This window comes from Danio rerio, chromosome 14, assembly GCF_049306965.1.
Source record: "Danio rerio strain Tuebingen ecotype United States chromosome 14, GRCz12tu, whole genome shotgun sequence".
NCBI lineage: Eukaryota > Metazoa > Chordata > Actinopteri > Cypriniformes > Danionidae > Danio > Danio rerio.
The window spans coordinates 16,885,623-16,909,770 of record NC_133189.1 but is presented as its reverse complement, the minus strand read 5'-3'; the positions used below and the strand labels follow the sequence as shown (position 1 = coordinate 16,909,770).

Genomic DNA, 24,148 nt, shown 5'->3' with positions numbered 1-24,148 from the left:
TTTAACAACATTTTTGTTTTCTAGTCATTTTAAACCACATTTTTTTCTGTATTTTTTGCATAGTATTGGATTTCACGAAGTTTTCAAAATAAAAAATGTGTACTGTCCAATGTAAACAGTATGAAAAAACAAAACAAAATACAAAAAAAAAAAAAAAAACAGGGTGTGGACAGTGTGAAGTTTTACAAAATAATACACTACATAGTGTAATACACAAAAATGTATTAAACTATGTAGTAATAACAGACCTTTAGATTGTAGAAACCTGATATTTTGTAATCATTCTAGAATTTGAGCACTCTAGCAGATAATTGTTGACCATAAAAAAGTTTATTACATAAATTAATAAATAAGGGCAACGCGATGGCGCAGTGGGTAGCCCGTTCACCTTACAGCAAGAAGGTCGCTGGTTTGCAATTCTGTGTGGAGTTTGCATGTTCTCCCCGTGTTCCCGTGGGTTTCCTCCAGGTGCTCCGGTTTCCCCCACAAGTCCAAAGACATTTGGTACAGGTGAATTGGGTATACTAAAATTGACCGTAGTGGTAAATGTGTGTGAGTGAATGAGTGTGTATGGAAGTTTCCCAGTGATGGGTTGCGGCTGGAAGAGCATCCGCTGCGTAAAACATATGCTGGATAAGTTGGCGGTTCATTCCGTTGTGGCAACCCCAAAGGGACTAAGCCAAAAAGAAAATGAATGAATAAATAAATAAATAGGAGAGAGAGGTTAATATTGTATTTTTTTTTTCAGAAGTCCTAGGAAAGCTGATCCGGGAAAAGATCTGCTCAGTCAGGATTTACTTACAGGCAACGGGTAAGTGAAGCTGTATTTAAATATGATTATTATGTTAATTAATTTAGCACCCCTGAGGAGTGCAATATGCAAAGACAACATTGTTGATGCTGCTCTGTAAAATGGATGCCCTCATTTAAATATGTGTACAAAGAGGCTTGAATTCTAAATGCAAATTTCCCTATAGACTTATGTAAGAAACATTTACAAATATTTAATAATTGCCATGATGGCATGATTGAGATGGTGACGATTCTCAATGTATTGTGTATTAATCTTGTGTGTACACATGGCAGCCAATGTATTTTTTCTGTTTCTCATAGTTCTCAGTACAGTCCTCATCACCTCCTGGACTCAAGGTAACTGGGCACATACGTTAATCAGGCTATGTTGCCATATGCTTTGTCAGTTTTGCTTTATGGTTGCACAGTCAGTGTACAAATCAATTTACATGACTATTTATTTGTTATTTCATTTAATTCATATTTGTTGTAGAATTATAAATATGAATATTTATGATATTGCAATTTTTCAAACATATTCATATTAATGAAACTAGGATTATTGCTATATTAAATCAAACGTGATTCATTGTTTGGTTCTCTAAGATTAAAATGGTTTACCATTTTATTTTTCATATAAATATAATGTCTATTGGTAACCCACCTCTTAGCTGGTTTCATTCATACCTCTCAGGTTGCACTCGGTTCATTCAATTAAAGTCTTTCACCTTGTTATCACTACCTGTGTGCCCCAGGGTTCAGTTCTGGGTCCCCTGCTATTTATCATCTACCTACTAGGTTATATTTTCCTCCAAATCACCACCAAAACACCAAATCCATTTTCATTGCTATGCAGATGATACCCAGCTCAACCTATCAACTAAACCCAACCTCAAACTTACACCTTCATCCCTTACTAACTGCTTTTCAGATATCAAATCCTGGTTCACCTCACTTTCTGAAATTAAATGATAATACAATCGAACTTCTTCTCATAGGTACACAATCCACTTTAAACAAAATCCCTTAGCTTTTCTAGTCCCACAGATGATTTTCTCATTAAGAGTCTGGTGATCATCTTCAACAGCACTCTTTCATTCACTGCACATGTTAATAGTGTCACCCGGTTCACTTATTTCCACCTCCCGAAATATAAATCATTTATGTCCTTCCCTCAAACCTCATTCAACCGCCAACCTTTTTCATAGTTTAGTCACATCCCGTTTAGACTACTGTAATATCCTTCTGTTTGACCTCCCTATTAAAACCCTTCATAAATTACAACTGGTACAGAACGCTGCAGCTCGTATTATCACAAAAACTCCCTCTATCTGTCACATCACACCCTTTCTACAACAGCTTCACTGGCTTCCCATCTTCTTCAGAATTAATTATAAAATACTTCTTCTCACTTTTTAAGCCATCCACAATTTGACTCCTCCATACTTTGCTATTCTTGTTCATATCGCCACACCTTCTCGAACACTCAAGTCTTCTTCTTCTATTCACCTCACTTTTCCCTCTGTCCGCCTTGTCACCATGGGGAGCAGAGCTTTCAGCCACTCTGCTCCTCAGCTTTGGAATTCACGTCCTCCTGATCTCCGTAATCTAAACTCTCTTTTACAATTTAAATCCAAACTCAAAACACATCTGTTTAAACAGCATACTCTCTTTAACTCAATTGCACTTTTTTTTTAAAATTGTATTGTATTGTATTGACTTTTATTTTGATTTTATTTGAACTGACTGTCCTGTACGGTGACCTTGAGTGTCAGGAAATGCGCCTTTAAATAAAATGCATTATCATTATTATGAAATAATGAATTGTAGCTCATCCTCACTGCAAAAAAAAAAAAAAAAAAAAAAAAAAATTTCTTATTTAGATTTTTTGTCTTGTTTCTAGTCCAAATATCTAAAAATTCTTAAATCAAGAAGATAAGAAAGGCATTTTTTGCAGTGCTATGATTTCAAAACAATTAATAATGTCTTACTGGACAACAAAAACATTTCTTTTACTATGTTTTTTGCTAATAGCCAAAGATACGCTGATTAAGTCAAAATGATGTCAATTTCCTGCCATAAATCGGTCAAAGTTTCATTTTTGATTAGTAATCTGCAATGCCAACAGTTGAATGTAAAATCTTCTTTAAAAGGCGGATTTGCTACATAGATGTATCTTAGCCAAATATATGCATCAAATGTCTTTAAAGCATCAATGGACAGTTTATTTATTCAGTTTTCAAGTGATGTTTATCCAAAAATGACACTTACTGTATGGGTTTGTGGCCCATAGTCAGATATATATGCATTATTCACACTAGTACAGATATATTGTTACAGATAAGATAAGGTACGCATATCAGTGAATTCCCAACCTCATATGTAATGTCTCGTTTTTGTCTTGACACATTTTTGGACCTGCTATATAATGATTCAATTATAATTTAGACTTTTTATCTTTTATAAGTGACACCAATATTGATACTTTGTATTGATAGTATGCGACACTAAGACTGTAGACACTAAAAGGATCTGGATGACTTTTTATTTTTAGCAGCAGCACTCATTTCTTGAACAAGCAGGGTAGACCTGTCTGTGTTGATTTATATCGTTTGCATGTAGATCTTTCCTATGAAAAGTCAATAACGTAATGGGTTGAAGTCCTGGAGGAGGAAGTAGCAAGCCCAACCCTAAAACTCCACCTGAGATAAATAAGCTTTCACTTATAAAGCGCACTTCACACGAGTGCATACGCTCTCTGGAAATAAAGGCAGTCTTCTAAACTCTTTTGAAAGTAACACCTGCTTTTTCCTTCACAGGAGTACCTGGAGGACAGAAATGGAGAGGTAAGAGTTGTAGTGTTTTCAAATGAAAGTTTACACAGATTAATGATTTATTTTTTTAGCTTCTGTTTAACTGTTAAAAAATGCAAGCACGTCTCATTGTTCACATGGGTGATTGAAGTAAACATTCCATAAGAACTTAGTGTTTGACATTTGAAGTCATGGGACAACTAAACACCGGGTTTCTGCTGTAATTATAGCATTGCTGCTTGTTTTCACAATTGCTTGAACAACTGGTTGGTATTAAATTGAACATGATGATTCTGTAGTTTAGTTTTATGTTATCCTGTAGACCTCATGGAAGATTTTCTAGCTTGGATTTTATCCAGTTTAAGGTCTAACTCATAATGTTGATATGTTTCATGCAAACTAACATCTTGAGCATGTTTATATTACAAAGGTAGTACACAATGATTTATTTACAGGATAGTACAGTAATTACCTGAATAACTACAGAATTCATACAAATGATCATGTTGTGAGGAGATATACAGTACTGTTGTGTGTTGTACATGTAACTCCACGTTTTTAAAGATACTGCCAAAAGGTACTATATATATAATGTAAAAAGCAAGGGACCAAGAATTGAGCCTTGCGGGAACCCCACAGTTTACTTTCGATCGATATAATGCCTTTTTTGTGATCCAATTTTTAATGAACAGTTGGAAATAATCTAGCATACATTGTTATAGACAAGGATAACATCCAACTGCAGTTTACATTAATACACCACCCCATACACCCTTGGCGACAATAATAAATAATTAAACAAAAAAAGAAACAAATCAGAGCCAAAAACAAGAAGAGAGAAAAATAATAATAATAAAAGTTACAATACATATCAATAAATAACTAAAGTAAATAAATTAATTAATTTACCTCTGCATTTAACTTCTTTACAAGAACACTTTTAACAAAAGTAGATACATTGGACTTTTTCGACAAAAACAAAATCACAATAGCAAATCTTTTATCTTAGTTATTGCAGTTTTGCATCCTTGCCACAGACAGTTCCATAATACGAAGCCTCTTAAGTTTATATAGGTATGAGTTATATCAAGCCAATACAGGTCCAAACTGTAAAACCTAATAAGTTAAGGTAGCTCAAACCATTTGAGGAAACCGATTGCTACAAACCATTTAAGTTCAAGAACTAATCCAGATGAGTACTGTGAACTCAATCCATTTGAGTAAACCAAGAAATCTGAGCACAGTAAAACCAAATAAATGAAGAGAACTCAAAGCAATTGAGTACTGTAAAACTCAATAAGTTAGGTCAACTCAACGTTTGAGGAAAAAGATTGCTACAAACCATCTGAGTTAAACAAGTCTATATGAGTACCGTGAACCGTGAGGTTCAACAACAGTGAGAGAAATGCAAATGTGACTTATGATTATAAGGTCAATTTTAACTCTCATGGGAGCTGTTTGTGTATTCTCACAAATATTGTTTTTCTAAGAATGAACCCACTGTAATAGAGCAGATACGTCTTTTTCTAGTAGCTCAATTTCTGGGAAAAAAAAAGCCAAGAAGCATTTTAGCATTCTGATCTGGTCATTTAGGATTAAAATATTGGTCATCAGGGTTAAACCAACATTTCCTGTTTGCAATCTTTTGTCCAAAATTCAAAAAAGGAGCACTTGAATATAGGACAGGTTGACTAGGATGACAGCTAAATAAGAACAGCCCTGCTTTGTCTTGGGTTACTCATTGCTTCTTGAAAGATCTTGTTTCTTGACTTTAGGAACATATAGATACAGTTAAACTACAATATTGATTGGCATAGAGCAAAGAAGTACAAGTTTAATAACATACTGTACTATTTCTGTTTTGAAGCACTAAAACCAGCACCAGCACAGAGGAGAGGGACCGGAAGTTACCAGAATCTGAATCCAAGAAGTATGTGAGATTATGTTATTGGAACGAAAGCTGGTCATGAAATACCTGAGCGTGTTGTCTAACTGAAACCCCTTTCTCCTGTTTTTAGGAACTTTGTCTATGTTAAGGAATATGTGGATAACTCTGCTGTAGATGGCAGGTAAGCAAGGCGTTTTATCCATTAGATAATTCTACATGGTAACAGTGATCACCAGTTATTATTGAGTTTACTTCAGATTTCAACACTACTTTCTAGTGTTGCTTGTAGAATATCTAATCAATACCATGCATGTTCAGGAGAGTTTCTCTTCAGTGTTAAATATATTTGTAATTTATTGGATACAAATGAATAATTCGATTCACAGAATTCTGTTATCCTCAATGCAATGCAAGAGTTACATTCAGGGATGCGCAACCACTTCATTTCCTGACGTCAACTTATAGGCAGCTGAAATTAACAGGTGGAGTTTAGTGAAATACATCACTTGTCAATGATTCTCCAGTCCTCCATTGGCCGCACCCATACATACATCCTCTTTTTATATGAATTCTCTGCACAACATCAAAAGCACAAGAATTCTCAACTGCAAATTCTGTGCTCTCAGGATGTTTGCTGCAGAGCTCAAGTTAATTTTAGACAATCAGGTTGTTGCATCTCTATCAGCTCCATTTACTTCTGCAAAAATGCTTCATTAGTGTGCAAAGCATACCACATTTTAGCAATACAAATACAATTGTTTAATGAAAAGAAAAAGAGACAAAAATATGTTAAAATAATCCTTTGTAATCCCCCCCCCCCAACACTTTCAGTTGGGCTTTTATGTAGATAATGTGTATAGTAGTAATGCAAAATAAATAAATGATCCTGTGACTGACCTAATTTTATTTGTCATACATAATGACATCAAACAACTAAACAAATCTCCCCTTTGTAGCAGCTCTGATTATGTGTCATCAACAACTTCCAGCTACAACTACAGCAGCCCCAGCTACTACACCAGGTAACATGTTTATACTTGTTTTTAAACTGTTTTTGATTGGCAGAGGTTTCTTATATAAATGCTGCAAAACAAGCCTTAAATGTTATTAAAGTCAAAACAGGACTTTCGTATGTATTTTCCATACAGAGTACCAGAACTCATTTTGTATAGTATAAAACATATGAATATTCAGACAGTTTTAAAGGCAGTGAAGGGTATGAGTAAATAGGAAATTGATTGAATTTTGTTAGATTTGTATGTTGTTATGCTATCACTGAAATGCTATTGTAGGTTTCATAAATAGTTTAACTTCTGCAGATCTAGGGTTGTTCTCCCAGTATAAAGCCTGACAGGGGTATCAGCAGTTGTGTAAGAATGCATTTCTACAGCGAAAATAACCAGCTAATTGTACATTATCCCACTTATTACTACACAAAACATAAACAATAAGACAAAATGACTGTTTCTCAATTCCAAGAACACACAGAATAGACTTGGGTTCTTGTGGAGAGTTGTACTGCCAGGTTACCTTAAAAGAACAAACTCGGGAGATGCTGCATTCTTCCTATGGTCTTTCACGTATTTTTAAGGGAAAATTATTTAAACATTACAGCATTTATACAACGATTTATTGTTTTTCCCCTTTTCAGTATATATAACATGCATAAAAACCTTACAAATATACTTTGCAGACAGATTCTAATACAAATTCCAGCAAATAAACACCCCTAATGTGTTCATGCCTTTATTAAGATTTTCATAAATGTTTGCTTTCACAGTCTCATTTAGGGTAAACTACTGAGATAAATAAGCTATATCTCTGAACTTTAATAACATACAGGTATAGAATGCTGCGCTTCCCACCTCGTTTATTCAGCAGAAATGACTTTTGGGACTTCTGGAAAGAGTTTAATGCTCGAGTCTGCTCGGGAACTCTCCTCCGTTCTTGCGGTCTTGAGTTTTGGAACTGAACTTCGATGGTTGATGTTGGTATTACAAGAGAACACAAGGATGCAAGAACGCATATTGAGAAACAGCCATTGATCTGAGCTGTAATCATTTATTAAATCTATAATTAAATCTAAAGCTAACACAAAAAAGGCTAAATACAGCCTACCAACTTATTTTTCAGTCAAATATTGGTGCCAAACATTCATATTCCTTTCTGTCATGCGCTGTTCTTGAATGTATTTACTAATGGTTAAGATTGTTCGTAGTATCCATGTGTTATTAGAGCTTATGTTATTAGTATCAGAGATTGTTATTTGGGAATAACATACTTTTAAATGTTGTGATTGACCAATCAGAATCAAGTTTTGAAGAAAGCAGTTTAATAAATGAGCAAAAGTAACATTGCGATGTATCTGTATATCAACACTGCTGTGATTCATGCAGCCGAGAACAATAAAGAGGTGCTGATATACAGCCATATCACAGTGCTATGATGTGTGTGATATTTCATTTACACAACAGTTCTATCTAGATCTATCTATCTAGTTGAATTATTAGAAAATAATGTACATCCAAGTGGTGATTTGGCCACAAGCTGTATGTCATATTACATTCTTTCACGTTACATAATATTCAACTGTTATAGGCAGTAAAATAGTTCAGTGAAGTGATTCGAAACAATAATATGGTCAGAACTTGCCAGCAACTAGCTGTTTATCTGCAAATAATTGCACACCTATGAATGTTCATCAGCCAATTAGAATCAAGAATTCAACAGCCTTATAGCTTAACAAATTTTGTTTTAGTAAAATTAAACTATTTAAAAAACAAGAAATGTTTCCTTGAAAATTTGCTGAAATAAAATGGTTGCATATAATACAAATGGCTTTAACTAACTTTAATAACCGTAGTCATTTGAGCTTTACCTAATGACCTCATTTTGTCTATGTAGAAGTGAAATGACCGCTTGTACGTACTGTGGAGAAAAGGTGGGAAGTGATGTCAAAATCACAATTGAGCACCTGAACATATCCTGTCACCCATCCTGCTTTAAGGTACAGAACAATTTCTGCTCTCCCCCAGATATTCTCACATTTTATGGCACAATGTGCAGGTTTTTTTCCTTTATATCTTGTTAATGAAATACTACGCCTCTGTACTCAGTTATATGACAACATGTTTTCATGAAATATGTATTGAATTTCTTTTTTCCTCCACCCTAGTGTGCTATTTGCAGTAAACCAATGGGAGACTTGCTCTACAATATGTTTCTGCATCGTGGGACAGTTCATTGTGAGAGTTGCTATTCCAACCTGCTATAATGAGATCTTACCTTACCTAAAACAAACCCTCACCAAAATAGTCTACTTCATTTTTTTGAAGGGAGCTACATTTTATACTAACAGATTACACATTCAACTTGATTTTTTTCCTTACTGATGCAAAACATTTAAAGCATATCACGTGGTTTAGAATATTTTTAGAGTTCTGAATGTTTTTATTAATAAGTTTTCTAGTGTTAGAACATCAGGAATGTATGTTGCAGGGATCCCAGGATTTCTTTCTTTCTATTTTGGGGGGATTCTGTTCCTTGTTCAGTTGTCAAATCGACAAGAATGTATTTATCCTAGTTGTATTTAATCATCATTGAATATTTTAAAGAAACTTTTTCCGTAGCATTGTTATAAAATGTGTAACCATTGTCATGAATAAAGCTGTATTCTTTTATTGTTTTTGTTACAAGAATGTGCAATAAAAATATATATAAATACTGCTTAAGAAATACTGAGATGCTTAAACACTATAAATAAACAGTTCCTGGAGTAATCTAGGTGAATATCATGAAATGATGTATCCACATCAATGAAAAAAGGGACATTTTTGTGATTCTATAACAAGTCTCAATACCATAATTTGTAGCTATAAAGTGGAAATTGCTCATTTCAATGATAAATTCCTCAAGGAATGCATTTCTGAATGGATATAATGTCCTCAACTCTCAAAAAAAAAAAAAAAAAGTCATGTTAAAATCATAGCATCCTAAAAATAAGCCATGTTTTTTTTTCCCTTTTGTAATGAAAAATATGACACGTTTTACCTCAGATTAACTATTAGCCAAAGATTTCATCATAACTGCAGTCATTTTCTTCTATGAGATCTTCTGACAAGCAAGCCTGAGTGATTTTGTGAGGCAATCAATATCAGCGCTTTGAAAAGCTAAAAAAACATTCATTATAAATACATAATATACAATACTCAAAGGAGAATTTAAACATAAGATGAATTAGAAATTGCACAAACTCTGACAGCGGCACATCAGCCTTGGGTGGCTTGTCAAATTAAACCTGCTGCCAAAAATATGTTGAGTCTTGAGCTGTCAGAGGAAGTTTTGATGTGAGCCGTCACCTCGAGTCATTTGATAGGCCTCTGGCTCTCCTCACAGCGATGCTCTGGATGTGCTGCCACAGTAACGATGGCTCGGAAACATTGTGTCTGATGAGCGACTCCAAACCCTCTGCCTGATCCAGACTCTGCCAGTAGTCCTGCGGCCACATCTGGAGCCAGCTGAGAACAAACACACGTCACACTCCATGTCTTGCTTTAAAGCCACACCAAAAAGCACTGCCACACATTTCAAGTTTCAAGACTAAAAAATTGATTGTTACTTCACAAAAGAAATCTTGCAAGCTGAAGTTTTTTTTTCTATTTAGAGGCATTTGTGTTGCAACGGCGGTATTTGTTCATTTATTTATAGGAGAAAACTTTAAGTAACATTTAAGTATTCTTGTGGTATTTTAGAACAATTTGTGTTTGACATCAAAGAATGCACAGCAATCAATGCTAAAGCACCAGTTTGTCATTATTATTCATGAGACTGTCTGTCCTTATCCTATAAGAAGAAGCTTCTCCAAATTATTTTTGACAACTCGCTCTGCATTCTTGATGCATGCGTCAAATGTGCAGTGATCCATTGCAAAATCATTCATTACAGTGTAGAAAACAATCATTCCAGCACAATGACTAGCACTACAATTATATTACCAAAGGTCTACATCTGCTGGTTTCTTTTTCACAGAAAACTGAGGCACAAGATGGTGCCAGTGATACTTTGAATGAAATAAAAGAGACCATCGTGTCCATCTGCAGAGTCATACAACCAGGCCTATGGAGTAAAGTTCCTGGTATACTTTAAACAAAGTTCTTGTTGGCTATTTTATTGTTATTATAATTATTAATATTATTAAGTTTTTTTTCTGTACCTTTGATTGGACAGGACAACGAGTAGAATGTACAGGAATGTGTGAGGAGCAGAGAGAGGGGGGATGGATCAGCAAAAGACTTTGAGCCGGAATCAAACTTGGTTTGCCGAGGGCACCGTAGTGCTATAGGTCCCGTGAAGTGCTTTGAAATTTTTATTCAATGTTTAATGTAATCTGAGCTGAAGCATGAAGAGAGGGTAGTACATAATGTAAATCCTCCTTTTTTTTTTTAAAACAGACAATATTGTTTTGATTTATCAATACTCAACATACTACCAATGAGAGAGGTTGAGCTTAAGCTAGGGATGCTCAAAATAATCGATTCTCTCTCGATAGGGTGCGTTTTTAACCGATTAATAGTATCAGTTAAATGATTAAAAATATTACTTAATATATTTTTTGAGTTCGGCCTAGTTTACTGGGCCTTATCAAAATACATGTAATGACTTTATGTATTTAAATGTAATTTATAACTGTGACAATATAAATTAAGATGTAACTGTATTTTGGTTACCACTATTTAAAATTACAATGAAATTCAGATCCTTAAATTTGTTAGGTATCTAAAGTGTGTATATTAAGAGGATAGTTCACCCAAAAATAACAAACATTATTTTTCCAAACATTTAAAGGTTTATTTCTTCTGTTAAATACAACATAAGATATTTTGAAAGAAAGCTGAAAACCTGGAAACATTGGCTTCTATAGTAGGAAGTGTTTGCAGGTAGGGCTGTGCGATTAATCGATTGAATCGTAATGGCAATTGGAAACATTGCGATTAGCTAATTGCAAGAGGCTGTGATATAAATTATATATAAATTATATAATTTCTTCCACTTAGAGTAAATGCTTGACTGCCATCTGTGTGTGACAGTCTTACTTGCCAATGGAGTGAGCACACTTTCGTTCTGCCCATTTAGAATTGTGCAACCAAACTATGTAGAAAGCCCACAATAAAACGAACAGGAAAGTGCTGACAAGTGGGATGATGGTGACTGCAGCTTCAGAAGCATTATGCATTAAATGAAATCATTAAATGAAATCATATCAAAGAAAAAGGTTTCAAAGTCAGCTAGGATACCGAATATTGAACTGAAGCTTGACAGCAAAATTCAATCTTGAATTTAAATGGAATCGCAATATCTGTAAAAAAATTAAATAAATAAAAAATATTAGATGTACTCCTCAAATTGCACACCCCTAGTTGCAGGTTTCCAGTTTTCTTCAAAATATCTTATTTTGTTAAACAGAAAAAAAAAATTAAAAACCAACAGACTTAATACAAGCGAAGGGAGAGTAAATAATGACAGAATTCTTATTTTTGGGTGAACTACCACTTTAAGCAACTAAACCAGATTAATCTAATAAAATACAGTGTATCTGTTTATTTTGTTTTCAATTTTTTTTTATGCTACATACTTATTCCGAAATGGATTAAATTGATTTATTTTCTCAAAATCCTACACACAATACCCCTTAAAGATAATGTGAAAAAAGATATTTTTAGTTTGTAGCAAATTTATTAAAAAATAAAAAACCTGAAAAATCACATGTACATAAGTATTCACAGCCCTTGCCGTGAATTTCTAAATTGAGCTCAGGTACATTCTGTTTCCACCGATCATTCTTGAGATGTTTCAGCAGCTTAATTGGAGTTCTACTGTGGTGAATTCAGTTGATTGGTAATGATTTGAAAAGGCATACACCTGTCCATATAAGCACCCAGGGTTGACAGTGCAAGTCAAAGCACAAACCAAGCATGAAGAAAAAGAAATTGTCTGTAGACCTCCAAGACAAGAACACTGAAAGTTTCAATGAGCAAAGTGGCCTCCATCATCGCAAGTGGAAGATGTTTGAAACCACCAGGACTCTTCCTAGAGCTGGCCGGCCATCTAAGCTGAGTGATCGGAGCAGAAGGGCCTTTGTCATGGAGGTGATCAATAACCCGATGGTCACTCTGTCTGAGCTCCAGCATTCTTCTGTGGAGAGAGGAGAACCTCACAGAAGGACAACCATCTGTGCAGAAATTGGCCAATCAGGGCTATGTAATGTAATGTGTATTTATATAGCGCATTTATTGTGTATGGCCATACACCCAAAGCGCTTCACAATCATGAGGGGGGTCTCTCCACACCACCACCAGTGTGCAGCATCCACTTGGATGATGCGACGGCAGCCACAGGACAACGGCGCCAGTGCGCTCACCACACACCAGCTATTGGTGGAGAGGAGAGACGGTGATGGAGCCAATTCGGTGGAATTGGTAGAGTGGTAGAGTATATGGTAGAGTGGCCAGACAGAAGCCACTCCCCGCCTGGAATTTGCCAAAAGGCATCTGAAGGACTCTCAGACCATAAGAAATAAAAATCTCTGGTCTGATGAGACTAAAATTGAACTCTTTGGAGTGAATGCCAGGCATTATATTTGGAAAAAACAGGTACCGCTCATCACCAGGCTAATCCCGCCTGGAATTTGAAAAAAAGGCATCTGAAGGACTCTCAGACCATAATAAACAAAATTATCTGGTTTGAAGAGACTTAAATTAATGTGAATGCCAGTCATTACGTTTAGAGAAAACCAGGCACTGCTTATTCCCAGGCTAATACCATCCCTACAGTAAAGCATGGTGGTTACAGCATCATGCTGTGGGGATGTTTATCAGCAGCAAGAACTGGAAGACTAGTCAGGATAGAGGAAAAGATGAATGCAGCAATGTACAGAGATATCCTGAATGAAAACCTGCTTCAGAGTGCTCTTGACCTCAGACTGGGACAACAGTTCATCTTCCAGCAGGACAATGACACAAAGCACACTACCAAAATATCCATAGAGTGGCTTCACTACAACTCAGTGATTGTCCATGAATGGCCGAGCCAGAGCCCAGACCAAAATCCTATTGAACATCTCTGGAGAAATCTGAAAATGACTGTGCACTGTTATTTCCCTTCCAACCTGATAGCGCTTGTGAGGTACTGCAAAGAGAAATAGGAATGGCCAAAACTTTCCATAGACAGGTGTCAAGCTTGTGGCATCATATTCTTGTGACATTGCTGTAATTGCTGCCAAATGTGCATCAACTAAGTATTGAGCAAAGGCTGTGAATACTTACGTACATGTGATTTTTCAGTTTTTTTTTTTTATTTTTAATAAATTTGCAACAATTTCAAAGACTCTATTTTCACATGTCATTATGGGGTATTGGATGTATAATTTTGAGGAAATAAATTAATTGAATCCATTCTGAAATAAGGCTATAACAAAAAATGTGAAAAAGTGAAGCACTATGAAGTATGAATACTTTCCGGATGCACTGTACATTAATAGTTACTTTTCAAAGCGTGCAATAAAATACTAATCTTTAGTAAAATACATTTTAAAATTAACCTTCCCAGCCTTGCAAACAACCTACGTGAAAAACCCACTAGGTTCAAAATACAGCATTGCTATTGGTAACAATATTGGTATTGAAGTTGGGTTTACCTATCATTTGGTTCAACATTTTCCACAGGTCCGTATCCTGGACTGGGTAGCGGGCAGCCCATGTGTGAGCTGTTGGCCATCTTTGGTTGAGGAGGTTGGTTCTGTTTCGGGTTCTTTCTGTGAGCTTTTCTCGCTGCCAGACGTTCATTTTCTTTGTCACACACAAAACACTCAAAACCGTTCAAGTAGTTTGGTTTACTCATGTCATTGACGCCCCACTCTCTGCTCTCCAACCCCTCCAGCAAACGCAAGTTAGTGATCTCACTGGGTGTTTTGTACTTTAGATAACGCAAATACTCCACGTCATCTTGATCCAAAGCTTTGATGAAGTCGGCGAGCTCTCGTGGAGTGGAAAAATCCTCAACGAGAATGGCGGAATGATTGTTTGGGAGCCAGTCGGCTACCGTTGTTGAGCCCCTGTAAATAGGCACACAGCCCTGGTGCATGGGTCGCCAGAGCTTCTCAGTCATATAGTCTGGACAAAGGCCATTCTCCAGGGCCAGGTGGAACTTATAACGGGCCACAAAACTCATGAAGCGCCGGTCCTCACTAGTGGCTGTGCTGGTGTCCTCCAGATATTCAGGCAGGGGTTTGTTGTTAAGGCACTTCCCGTATGAGTCAATCTAAGGAGACAAAAATTATGATAATTTAGCTTAAGCATACATTTACATCAAAGTTTGCTGTATTCGATCATGTGTGCAAACTGGAGCTGCACAATATATAATTTAAGCATCAATATCACAATGCGCATATCCACGACAGTCACATTATAGCATGTGCAGTGTCTAGTTAATCAGGTACAATAGTTCACAATTCCAAAGTTTGTCCAAAAAGAAAGTTTATAATTTACATGTTTTTAGACCTGTGATTATTATTAAGCATTTCAAGAGAGATTAAACTCCATTTCATTCAATTCATGTTTATTTCTATAGCGCTTTTACAACAAAGATTGTGTCAAAGCAGCTTAACATACAAGTTCTAGTAAATTGAATTTGTCTGTCCAGTTTTCAAAGTTGAAGTTCAGTTTAGTTCAGTTCAGTGGGGTTTAATTTTCACTGCTGAAAGTCCAAACACTGAAGAGCAAATCTGTCAATGCACAGCTCCACAAGTCCCAAAACCAACCAAGCCAGTGGCGAGGAACAAACTTCCCCAATTGACGAAAGTGAAGAACAAAAAGTGCAAGAAATTACAATAAAACTGTAGTTTTAGATTACAACGATTATTTATACGATGAAGATTATACTGTGATATTTTGCATTTAATTATTCAAGTTCTGTGTCTGAAGACTATAAGACTTCTCAGACAAGCACCGTTTTTGTTTGGTTTGCATCTTTGCTCCAATCAACCTAAAATTATATATATATATATATATATATATATATATATATATATATATATATATATATATATATATATATATATACAAAAAAACTACTCAAGTCATCTAAAATTGTATTTATCGCAAAATATATTGCAGAAAAACAAAATATGACAAAATATTTTTTTTTTCCATTACCATGCAGTCGTTGTGACATTGCACTTGTTTTATTTTTTGTGGTGTGAATAAAATTTCACCACATGTCTTGAATACTAGACTGATTAGTGTGATCTGATAGGTCAGTGTATCTTAATCTTAATAATAATAATAATAATAATGATAAATTTTATTTATAAAGCACTTTTCTAAAACCCAAAGTGCTACAACAGAGAAATCAACCATGCAATAAAACCCAAGTACACATAAAACAATTCTAAAATATATGCACTTCAGAATAATCAAGAATTTTAAAAATGCAGTCTTAAAAAGATGAGTTTTTAACATCTTAAAACTATCTAGTGTGGAAGCATTTCTAACAGAATAACGGAGAACATTCCATATGGGTGCAGCAACGGAGAAGGCTCTCTCCCCCATTGATTTTAATCTACAGGGTGGCTGTTAAAGGGTGAGCATATCAGCAGATCGCAGGGAACGAGAAGGTGTGTACTGAGAGACAATGTCAGATCTAGGAAGGAGCTGTACCATGTAGAGCTTTATATGCAAGTGTGAGTGTCATAAAAATGATACAGAACTGAAATGGTAGCCAATGCAAGCTATAAAGCACACCAGTGATGTGTGCGTGAGAATGCGTGCTGCTGAGTTTTGAATGTACTGCAGTCGTTTGATTAATTTAGCAGGTTAACCAGATCCTAAAAGTGACAAATGCATGAATGTGACTTTCAGAGTGAGGCAAAAACCTGATTCTTGCAATATTCCTCAGATGATAAAATGCAAATTTTGTTATGCTCCTAATGTTTGAGTCTAGTAACAGATGAGTGTCAAAAATCACACCAAGGTTACTTGCTTTGTAAGATTGACAGACAACAGCATGATCCAAACTTAATTTAAACTCACTGTCTTTGAGAGTGCCAATAAGGAGAACCTCTGCTTTAAAACCATTTAATTAAAAAAAAATTGGTGCATCCTCATTTTAATTTACAGCACACAATGAGCAAACTGAGGCAGTAGCAGACAGATTGGATTTGGAGCTGATATAAATTTGGGTATCATCAGCATAAAAGTGGTACTCCCAGTCCATATTGGACCCAAGACCGACCCCTGAGGAACACCATGGCAGACCCCTTCGATTTCAGATTGATTATTTCCCATGACCACTAATTGAAAGCGATCCAAAAAATAGGTAAATAAATATCTTCATAAAATTAATTTTCTTTTTAGCTTAGTCCCTTTATTAATATGAGGTTTCAACAGTGGAATGAACCACCAACTTATCCAGCACATTTTTGTTATGTAGTGGATGTCCTTATAGCTGCAACCCATCACTGGGAAACCCATACACTCATTTACACACATACACTGTGAACAATTTAGCTTACCCAATTCACCTTTAGCGCATGTTTTTAGACTTGTGAGACTGTAAGGCGCTACCCACTGTGCAGTCTATATTAATAACATGCATAGATAAATTAAAGCAAAGACTATTTTTGTATTGTGCAGCCCTAGCAAAAACACAGAAGCTCAACACGTGCAACTATCAGGCTTTTCCCTTATAGCGTCTGAGATATACCAGACAAACAATTATTTGTTATTATTTAACAAATATAATCCACAGCACCTCTTAACCAATAAGCAATCCATGTGTTAAAGTTACTACCCTCTATATCTCAACTCAGAACATTTCTCTGGTCACCGTGGCAACAGCAAAATAAGATGCTCCAAAAAAAACCCTGCAAACTCTTCCAAACAGGACATAGAAACACTGAGAGAGACACACACACCTTCTAAAAATCTCTAATTCATACATATACTAACCAGTGTATTAATTAACCTGCACATCATTGTACCGTATTTTTTATCTATTCATTCATATTCAAATTTCCTTTGACTCTTTGTATGAGTTTGTTCTGTTTAGTCACTGTTTGTTTGTGACCTTTAGGAGTGCAAACTCGAGTAAAAAGGTGACAACACTATTTTCAATTAGATTCATTCAGATTTTATAGATATTTTCTTGCATTAAAGACACTTTAGATGTGCTACAGAATGAAAATCTGGATATACCTAGTCCAGGAGTGTCAAACTCAGTTCCTGGAGGGCCGCAGCTCTGCACAGATTAGTTCCAGCTCTAATTAAACACTGATTAAACAAACTGATTGTACTAATTGAGTCTATTGGGCTTGTTTAACAGCAACAGGTAAGTGTATTAGAGCAGGTTTGGAACTAAACTGTGTAGATTTTCACACCCTTCACCTAGGCATAAGTTTAGTACAAGGATATGAAATACCATATAGTCACAAACATCAGTTTCCTCATTCTCATGTAAATTCTTTGAGTACTAAATCCTGGTGAAAAACAGACCAATTAGAAAAAAACACCAACTGTTACAATGCACAAAGGACCATGATCATATACATGCCCTGGGCTGCGTTTTGAGTTGTCACAAGGTTTCCTAGAGAGTCTACAATAATGTTATTTTCTCCCTTATTTAAGTTTATGTGAACTTGTATTATGCTTGCTTTGTATATGGGACTCTTATTTTGAAAATGGCACACTATGTTGCAGGTACAGAGATTTTATCAGTTCACTCAGAACAGTAAATATGGGAAAGATCAATTTGACATATAAATTTAATGCAACCACGAAAAGGTTTACTTTATCTTTTGTTAGTTTAAGATATATACCAGGGGCATCAAACTTGGAGGGCTGCAGTCCTCCAACCTTGCTTTAACACACTTACCTGTAGGTTTCAAACAATCGTGAAGGACTGTTTAATTAGGGTTAAAGCTAAACCGTGTAGCTGAGTTTGACACCTGAGATGAATACTGTAAAATTTACTGTTTATTCTCATAATGAGGCATCAGACACGTTTACGTTTGTAGAGAGCAATGTTACACTGCTGAACTAGAGTTTATTTATGCACTGTTATGTCACTCAGCTCTTACAAAATACAACTTTAAATACAAGTCTGTCTGTCCTTTTTGTTTTGTAGAATTAAAATTTAGCCAACATTTTATCAATAAAACATTACTGAGGTGCAGTTATAAAGACAGCTCACTCGCTCCTAATGTAAATGTCTTCTCCCTTACAGTTGAAATAATTGTCATTTAACAAGGCATCAACTTAAATACATTTTTTGACAACTTAAGTATGATTATTCTGTGTATTTCAGAGTACATTATTCATGACATATCAGTACAAATGTGTGTGGCAGTGACACAAGCTGTGGAGCATGAGAGCAAAGCTCATTAATATTCAAGACCATTCCAAATATGGTCAAAACAAGCTTTTTACTTCAGGAGTAAATTCTTTGGTTATAAATGAGCATAAAAAAGTTTCTTACCTAAATCACTTACACTCTATGTAGATATTAGAAAACTATTGACATATAGAATTAATGCACTCTTTTCAGATAAAGCTACATGCCCTGAGCAAGTAGTGTCCAAACTTGGTCCTGGAGGGCCAATGTCCTGAAGAGTTTAGCTCCAACCCTGATCAAATACACCTGAGCCAGCTAATTAAGCTCTAACTAGCATACTATAAACTTCCTGGCAGGTGTGTTGAAACAAATTTGAACTAAACTTGGATACTAAGGCCCCGTTTCAGAATGGAGGTTAAGTGAAAACTGAGAGTATTTCACCCCTGAAACGAGAGAAACTCTGGGTTTTCCGTTTCAAACTGGCAGGTTTGTTTAACTGGAGAGAGCAGGGTAAGTCAAGCCTGTTTCTGAAAGAGAGGTAACTTTACTCTGAGTCAGTTACTGTGGTAACTTACTCCGTGAACCTAACCTGGTCAGGAGCAGGTTTTATTCTCTAAACTCGAGTTTTTGTCGGTCTCCTCCCCTTTTTTAAAGACGAAGCGGTATTTCTCGCCTTAGCCTTACGTTTACACCAACCTATTTTAATGCTAATTTTGCAGATGTGCATAAAAACAATTGATAGAAACATCATTATGCACATAACTTTTGAAAATATGCATAAAAACATGTGCATAACTAAGTAGGATAAACTTTTATGCGATAGAAAAGATGTGCATAAACTACGATGGAAACACTTTTACTGAACAAATTACATTATGTGCATTAAAATATGATTGTTATAGGAGATTATATGATGATGAAAATGTGAGTGAATGGACAAACCAGCGGGAGAAGCACACTGTAACACATCTTAAATGTTGTTTTGGCCATTCTAAAACACCTTAACCATTTCAGTATTAATGTTATTATATTATTAATGACCTCCAGAGTGTCTGGAGCGTGTCAAGAGCGTCTGTTCTCCATTGTCCACGTCATAGCTTCAAACGCCGCCCTCACGCATTCATGGTGCGTCAGTATTGTCTTCTGAGGCGCAAGTACATTTATTAAAAATAGAAAAGATTGACGTAGCTTCTACGGCAGTAAATTCTTTTTTACCTGTTGATATTTGGCACCTGTTTAATCAGGAAGTAACAATTTTGTTCTCTTTGATTCATTGGATGGAAACACTGCTTTATTCCTATTTCTTTTATGTGATATTCCAGTTTTCCACATACATTTTATTAATATATTTGAATGGAAACATAGCTATTGTCCACATTTCAGTCACACAAAAATTAATCCGAGAATGGCTTGTCCTTTTTTAATAAATAATTAGCTTAAATTCACTGACCTTCAACATGTACTGTAATTGCATTAAAGGGATTATTATTCTTTCAAAAAAATTGTTTAATACTGCTTACATTCTAAATATCAAATCAACCTCTAGCACTTGATCAATAAAAAAGGTAGAAACACAAGTGCACTTTTACATCTATTAAAACTGATCAACGTGTATAAAAGTGGGAACTTGTGTACAATTTTTTATAAATGTCACACATTACATTACTTTTTCTATTAAACTTAAAAAAGTAAATACTTTAAATGTAAAATAACGCATTAACTCAAGAAGCTATGTTTTCCTATGCTAACTGTCTCTGTTTCACTGATGCCCTGGTGTTTTTTATTTTAAATATATGGTCATATTTGATATGACTTTGCATGAGCAGTTCAGCTGTAGAAAGAAATGCTGATGTCTTTTTTTCAGATGTTGTCATGGTCACTCGTAATATCTGCATTCAAACATGCCTGAAAAACTTAATTAGTTTGATTGTGTCTGTTTAATTAAGGTTGAAGCTAAATTGTGCATGGCTGTTCGATCCTTGTTGTAAGACTTCAACAACAAACTACCTAAAATAGCATGTGTCAGTATTATTATAGAACACATGAAAATTAAAACAATGACAAAAATCAAGAAAATTGATCAAATACATTTTTAATTTTTGAGAAAACTTAGGACAAAAAACTGTGTGGTGCATTTTATTTATATGGCCCTAAAATATCCTTGAACCAAAATTGTTGTGATGTGATTTGGAACAAAATTAGTCAAAATAAAGTTTGTTTGCTTTGAAAACCTGAAGCATAGATTTTTGCCAAAACAAACTGTCTGTAAAGGACCTTTGAACTATTAATTGACCTTCTATGACATTTTGTTGAGTCTGTGAAGGTCTGCCAACTGAAAAAAGTGAAAAAATAAAAGAAAGAAAAAAAGTAAAAACATGAACAAGCTGAAAAACATTTTAAAAAGAAATTAAATGTGACACTGAAAGGCTTCTTTAACCTTTACATGACTAAGTTGAAGGCTTTAAAATCTATTATATAAGATGATATATAAAAGGCAAAGCTGGTTCAAACATATCCACATTACTATAATCTTATGTTTCGTCTGTTGTCCAGGCTGCCCCTCTGTAAATTGTGTTATTCAGAATTAATCTTGCAGTACATATTTACATATTAAAGTGCTCCTGTTACGGATTTTTTAAATTGACCTATATTTTCTAAATAAATGAAAACATTCTGCTGAAATTTAAAACTGAAGGTGCATCATGAATAAAGGTAATGAAAGCAAAAGAAAGTCTTTTCAAGATTTGTTAAAACAAGTTGTTCTCCAAATGGATCCCAAGCAGTTTTGTGGTGACATCTGAGTGAAATATTGCCAGCCTACTTGTTGCTTGTGGAATCCAGGAAAATTTGAACCCCTCCCCCTAAACACTGAAGTGGATCATGCTGTGAAGACGCTGTGCTCTGCACTGTAAAGAGCAGTTTGTCATGGTCTAAAAACAAGTGTGTGTGGAATCAATGTTTAAAGTCTTTAAACAACAACATGCCAGCAGTCTAGCCCTAAGCGCTTGTGCAATGCTCCTGTGTCAGTTTACACACAATTCTTATTACATGGCATGCCTATTATGAAACAATGAAAATGTTTTTGACCTTGCATGCACAAGAGAACTTTAATAATCCATAATATGGGCATTTTTAATGTTTACAAATGCATTATTCAGGATATTCACTAAGAGGACACTTATGTTGTCTATTTAAAGAGAAAAAATAGAATTTTGTTAACTAAGTTTGAAATCTTTAAGCATTACCTCTATATATTTCATCAGCTCTTGAACAAAGCGGTCCCGATCTGAAGGCACATCGCAGTGGGACTGCATGTAGAGAACAGGTGCTAGACCAGCCTGTCTCCAGTGGTTCTTTTCTTGCAGAGAGATAGCCGTAGGTGCCAGAAGATAATCCAGCGAGGGCAACCACTGCAGTGTTAATGGGTAGTCTGACTCCCTCCTAAATGTGGCCGTGTAGTTAAACAATCTGATTCCAACACTGTGAGACAGAAGATAGTTATTCATGGGTGACTCTTCATGAAAAAGTGCCCAGGTTTGATGAGGTAACCGCGGCAGCGGAGCTTCATATGCCCGGAAGTCTGTGCCATAGAAAATAATAGATGCCGTGCGGCGATACAGCTGAACCTTACGGTTGCTTGTGACTAGACAGGATGAGTGGGCACAGTCCACACGCTCTGTATCTCCAGGGAAGTGTGGGAACAGATTGGAGCTCCACCATAGAAGGATTGGCAGCTCTTTATTTGGGCGAGGGTCAGTGTTTCCAGGGCCGCGGTAGGTGCTGACAGAGGCAAACTCCATGTCAGTGAGGGCACTCTGGGGCTGAAAAACACCACTGTCTCCTAGGTCCACTGCCCCCTGACACCAGCAGCATATTGGCAGGACCAAAAATAGCCACAGGCAAAGCGCCATAGTTGACCTGAGAAAAGTACATTTGGTTAAAACACTGGATTAATTCATTTATATATTGCAACATAATTCAAGTATTTACACTGTACTATGAATATTAATAGAGAACAAGGGCAAAAATAAACCAGTACATGACATATTCTAACACAGATTAGAATATGTCAGTGCTAAATCCTCGCACAATGACTTTGGATATTCTCACAGATTGACCGTTTTCTTTGAGCACACACACACCAAGATTATGTCAAAATGCCTCTTTTGGTGAGTATCCTCATGAACACAGTCAATGTCTGTAAAGAGCTGAAAGAAATCTAAAAGGTGTGCCAGTATTTTATATCTGTGCATTTGGTTTTAAAACAATAGAAAATGCAGTTGAATTCAGAATTATTAAACCTCTGAATTATTAGCCGACCCTGTTTATTTTTCCCTCAATTTCTGTTTAACAGAGAGATTTTTTGTAACACATTTCTAAACATAATAGGGTTGCATAAAGGGGGTTTAATAATTCTGATTTTAACTGTATATGCTGACTGAAGTGCCTTTAAAATATTAACTAAAATTCAGAAGACTAAGTGAAAACCACTTACTGCATTTGACTGAAACTTAGTCATTAAAGATTAGGAATAAGATTAGTTTATTAAAGATTAATTTGTGAAATTAAAAATACAAAGTGTTATTCTTTCCTGCTTGTTACAGAAGTCTTTTTTGTTTTTAATTTTCAGCTTTATTCTGTTTAATTTGTCATAATTTAGTTTGTTTTGTTTTCATTTTAAAACTGTTCACTTGTCTTTAATAATATTTGTATTTAGTGTGTTTTGTTTATTTGGCTGAGTAGAAAACTATATATATATATATATATATATATATATATATATATATATATATATATATATATATATATATATATATATATATATATTCCAGTGATAGAGCCGTACAAAATATTTAGAAAAGTTTAGGTCCATGTAATAGTAAACGAACAGAAAATAAATTACATCACAAATCATGCTAAACTGCTACAATTTTGGGACTTAAAACCTACAAAGTCGTCTAATTTAGAGAACCTTCTGAGCCCAATAGTTACCCAGGCTTCAACAAAAGCTTAATAAAAGAACAGTTTAGCCATAATTTGTGCCTGTATGTCCAGAAATGCTTCCAATAAAGAAGTAAAAGGTAAATCCAAATATATGTTTTCGAAAAAACACTGACGTTTTTTAAGTAACGTTAGAATTATTTGATCGCGTGTTTGCTTACTTTATTTCAGGACAGACGTATGTTTTGTTGCTGCATTTCCACTGTTTTTCCTCACTACTATCTTGTAACAAAACAGAATGGACACAGGATGCTGCTGTTGCATGAGTTTT

At 35.3% G+C, this 24,148-nt stretch overlaps 2 protein-coding genes across 2 annotated transcripts in view; one reads left to right on the top strand and one right to left on the bottom strand.

Moving 5' to 3' along the window:
* The window catches only part of znf185 (zinc finger protein 185 with LIM domain), a gene marked incomplete in the record, with an annotated part of 20,235 nt that extends 11,039 nt beyond the window's left edge, over nt 1-9,196 (top strand). Inside the window, 7 exon segments of the mRNA NM_001077536.1 lie at nt 1,115-1,149; nt 3,612-3,638; nt 5,473-5,535; nt 5,624-5,674; nt 6,450-6,515; nt 8,398-8,500; nt 8,669-9,196. Of these exon segments, the coding sequence (NP_001071004.1) occupies nt 1,115-1,149; nt 3,612-3,638; nt 5,473-5,535; nt 5,624-5,674; nt 6,450-6,515; nt 8,398-8,500; nt 8,669-8,767 (444 nt within the window).
* On the bottom strand, nt 9,156-24,148 carry fut11 (fucosyltransferase 11 (alpha (1,3) fucosyltransferase)). Its single transcript, NM_001077174.1, is given in 4 exon segments — nt 9,156-10,010; nt 14,186-14,808; nt 22,122-22,794; nt 24,039-24,148. Coding segments are annotated over 3 exon segments (1,452 nt in total). The 5' UTR covers nt 22,788-22,794; nt 24,039-24,148; the 3' UTR covers nt 9,156-9,847.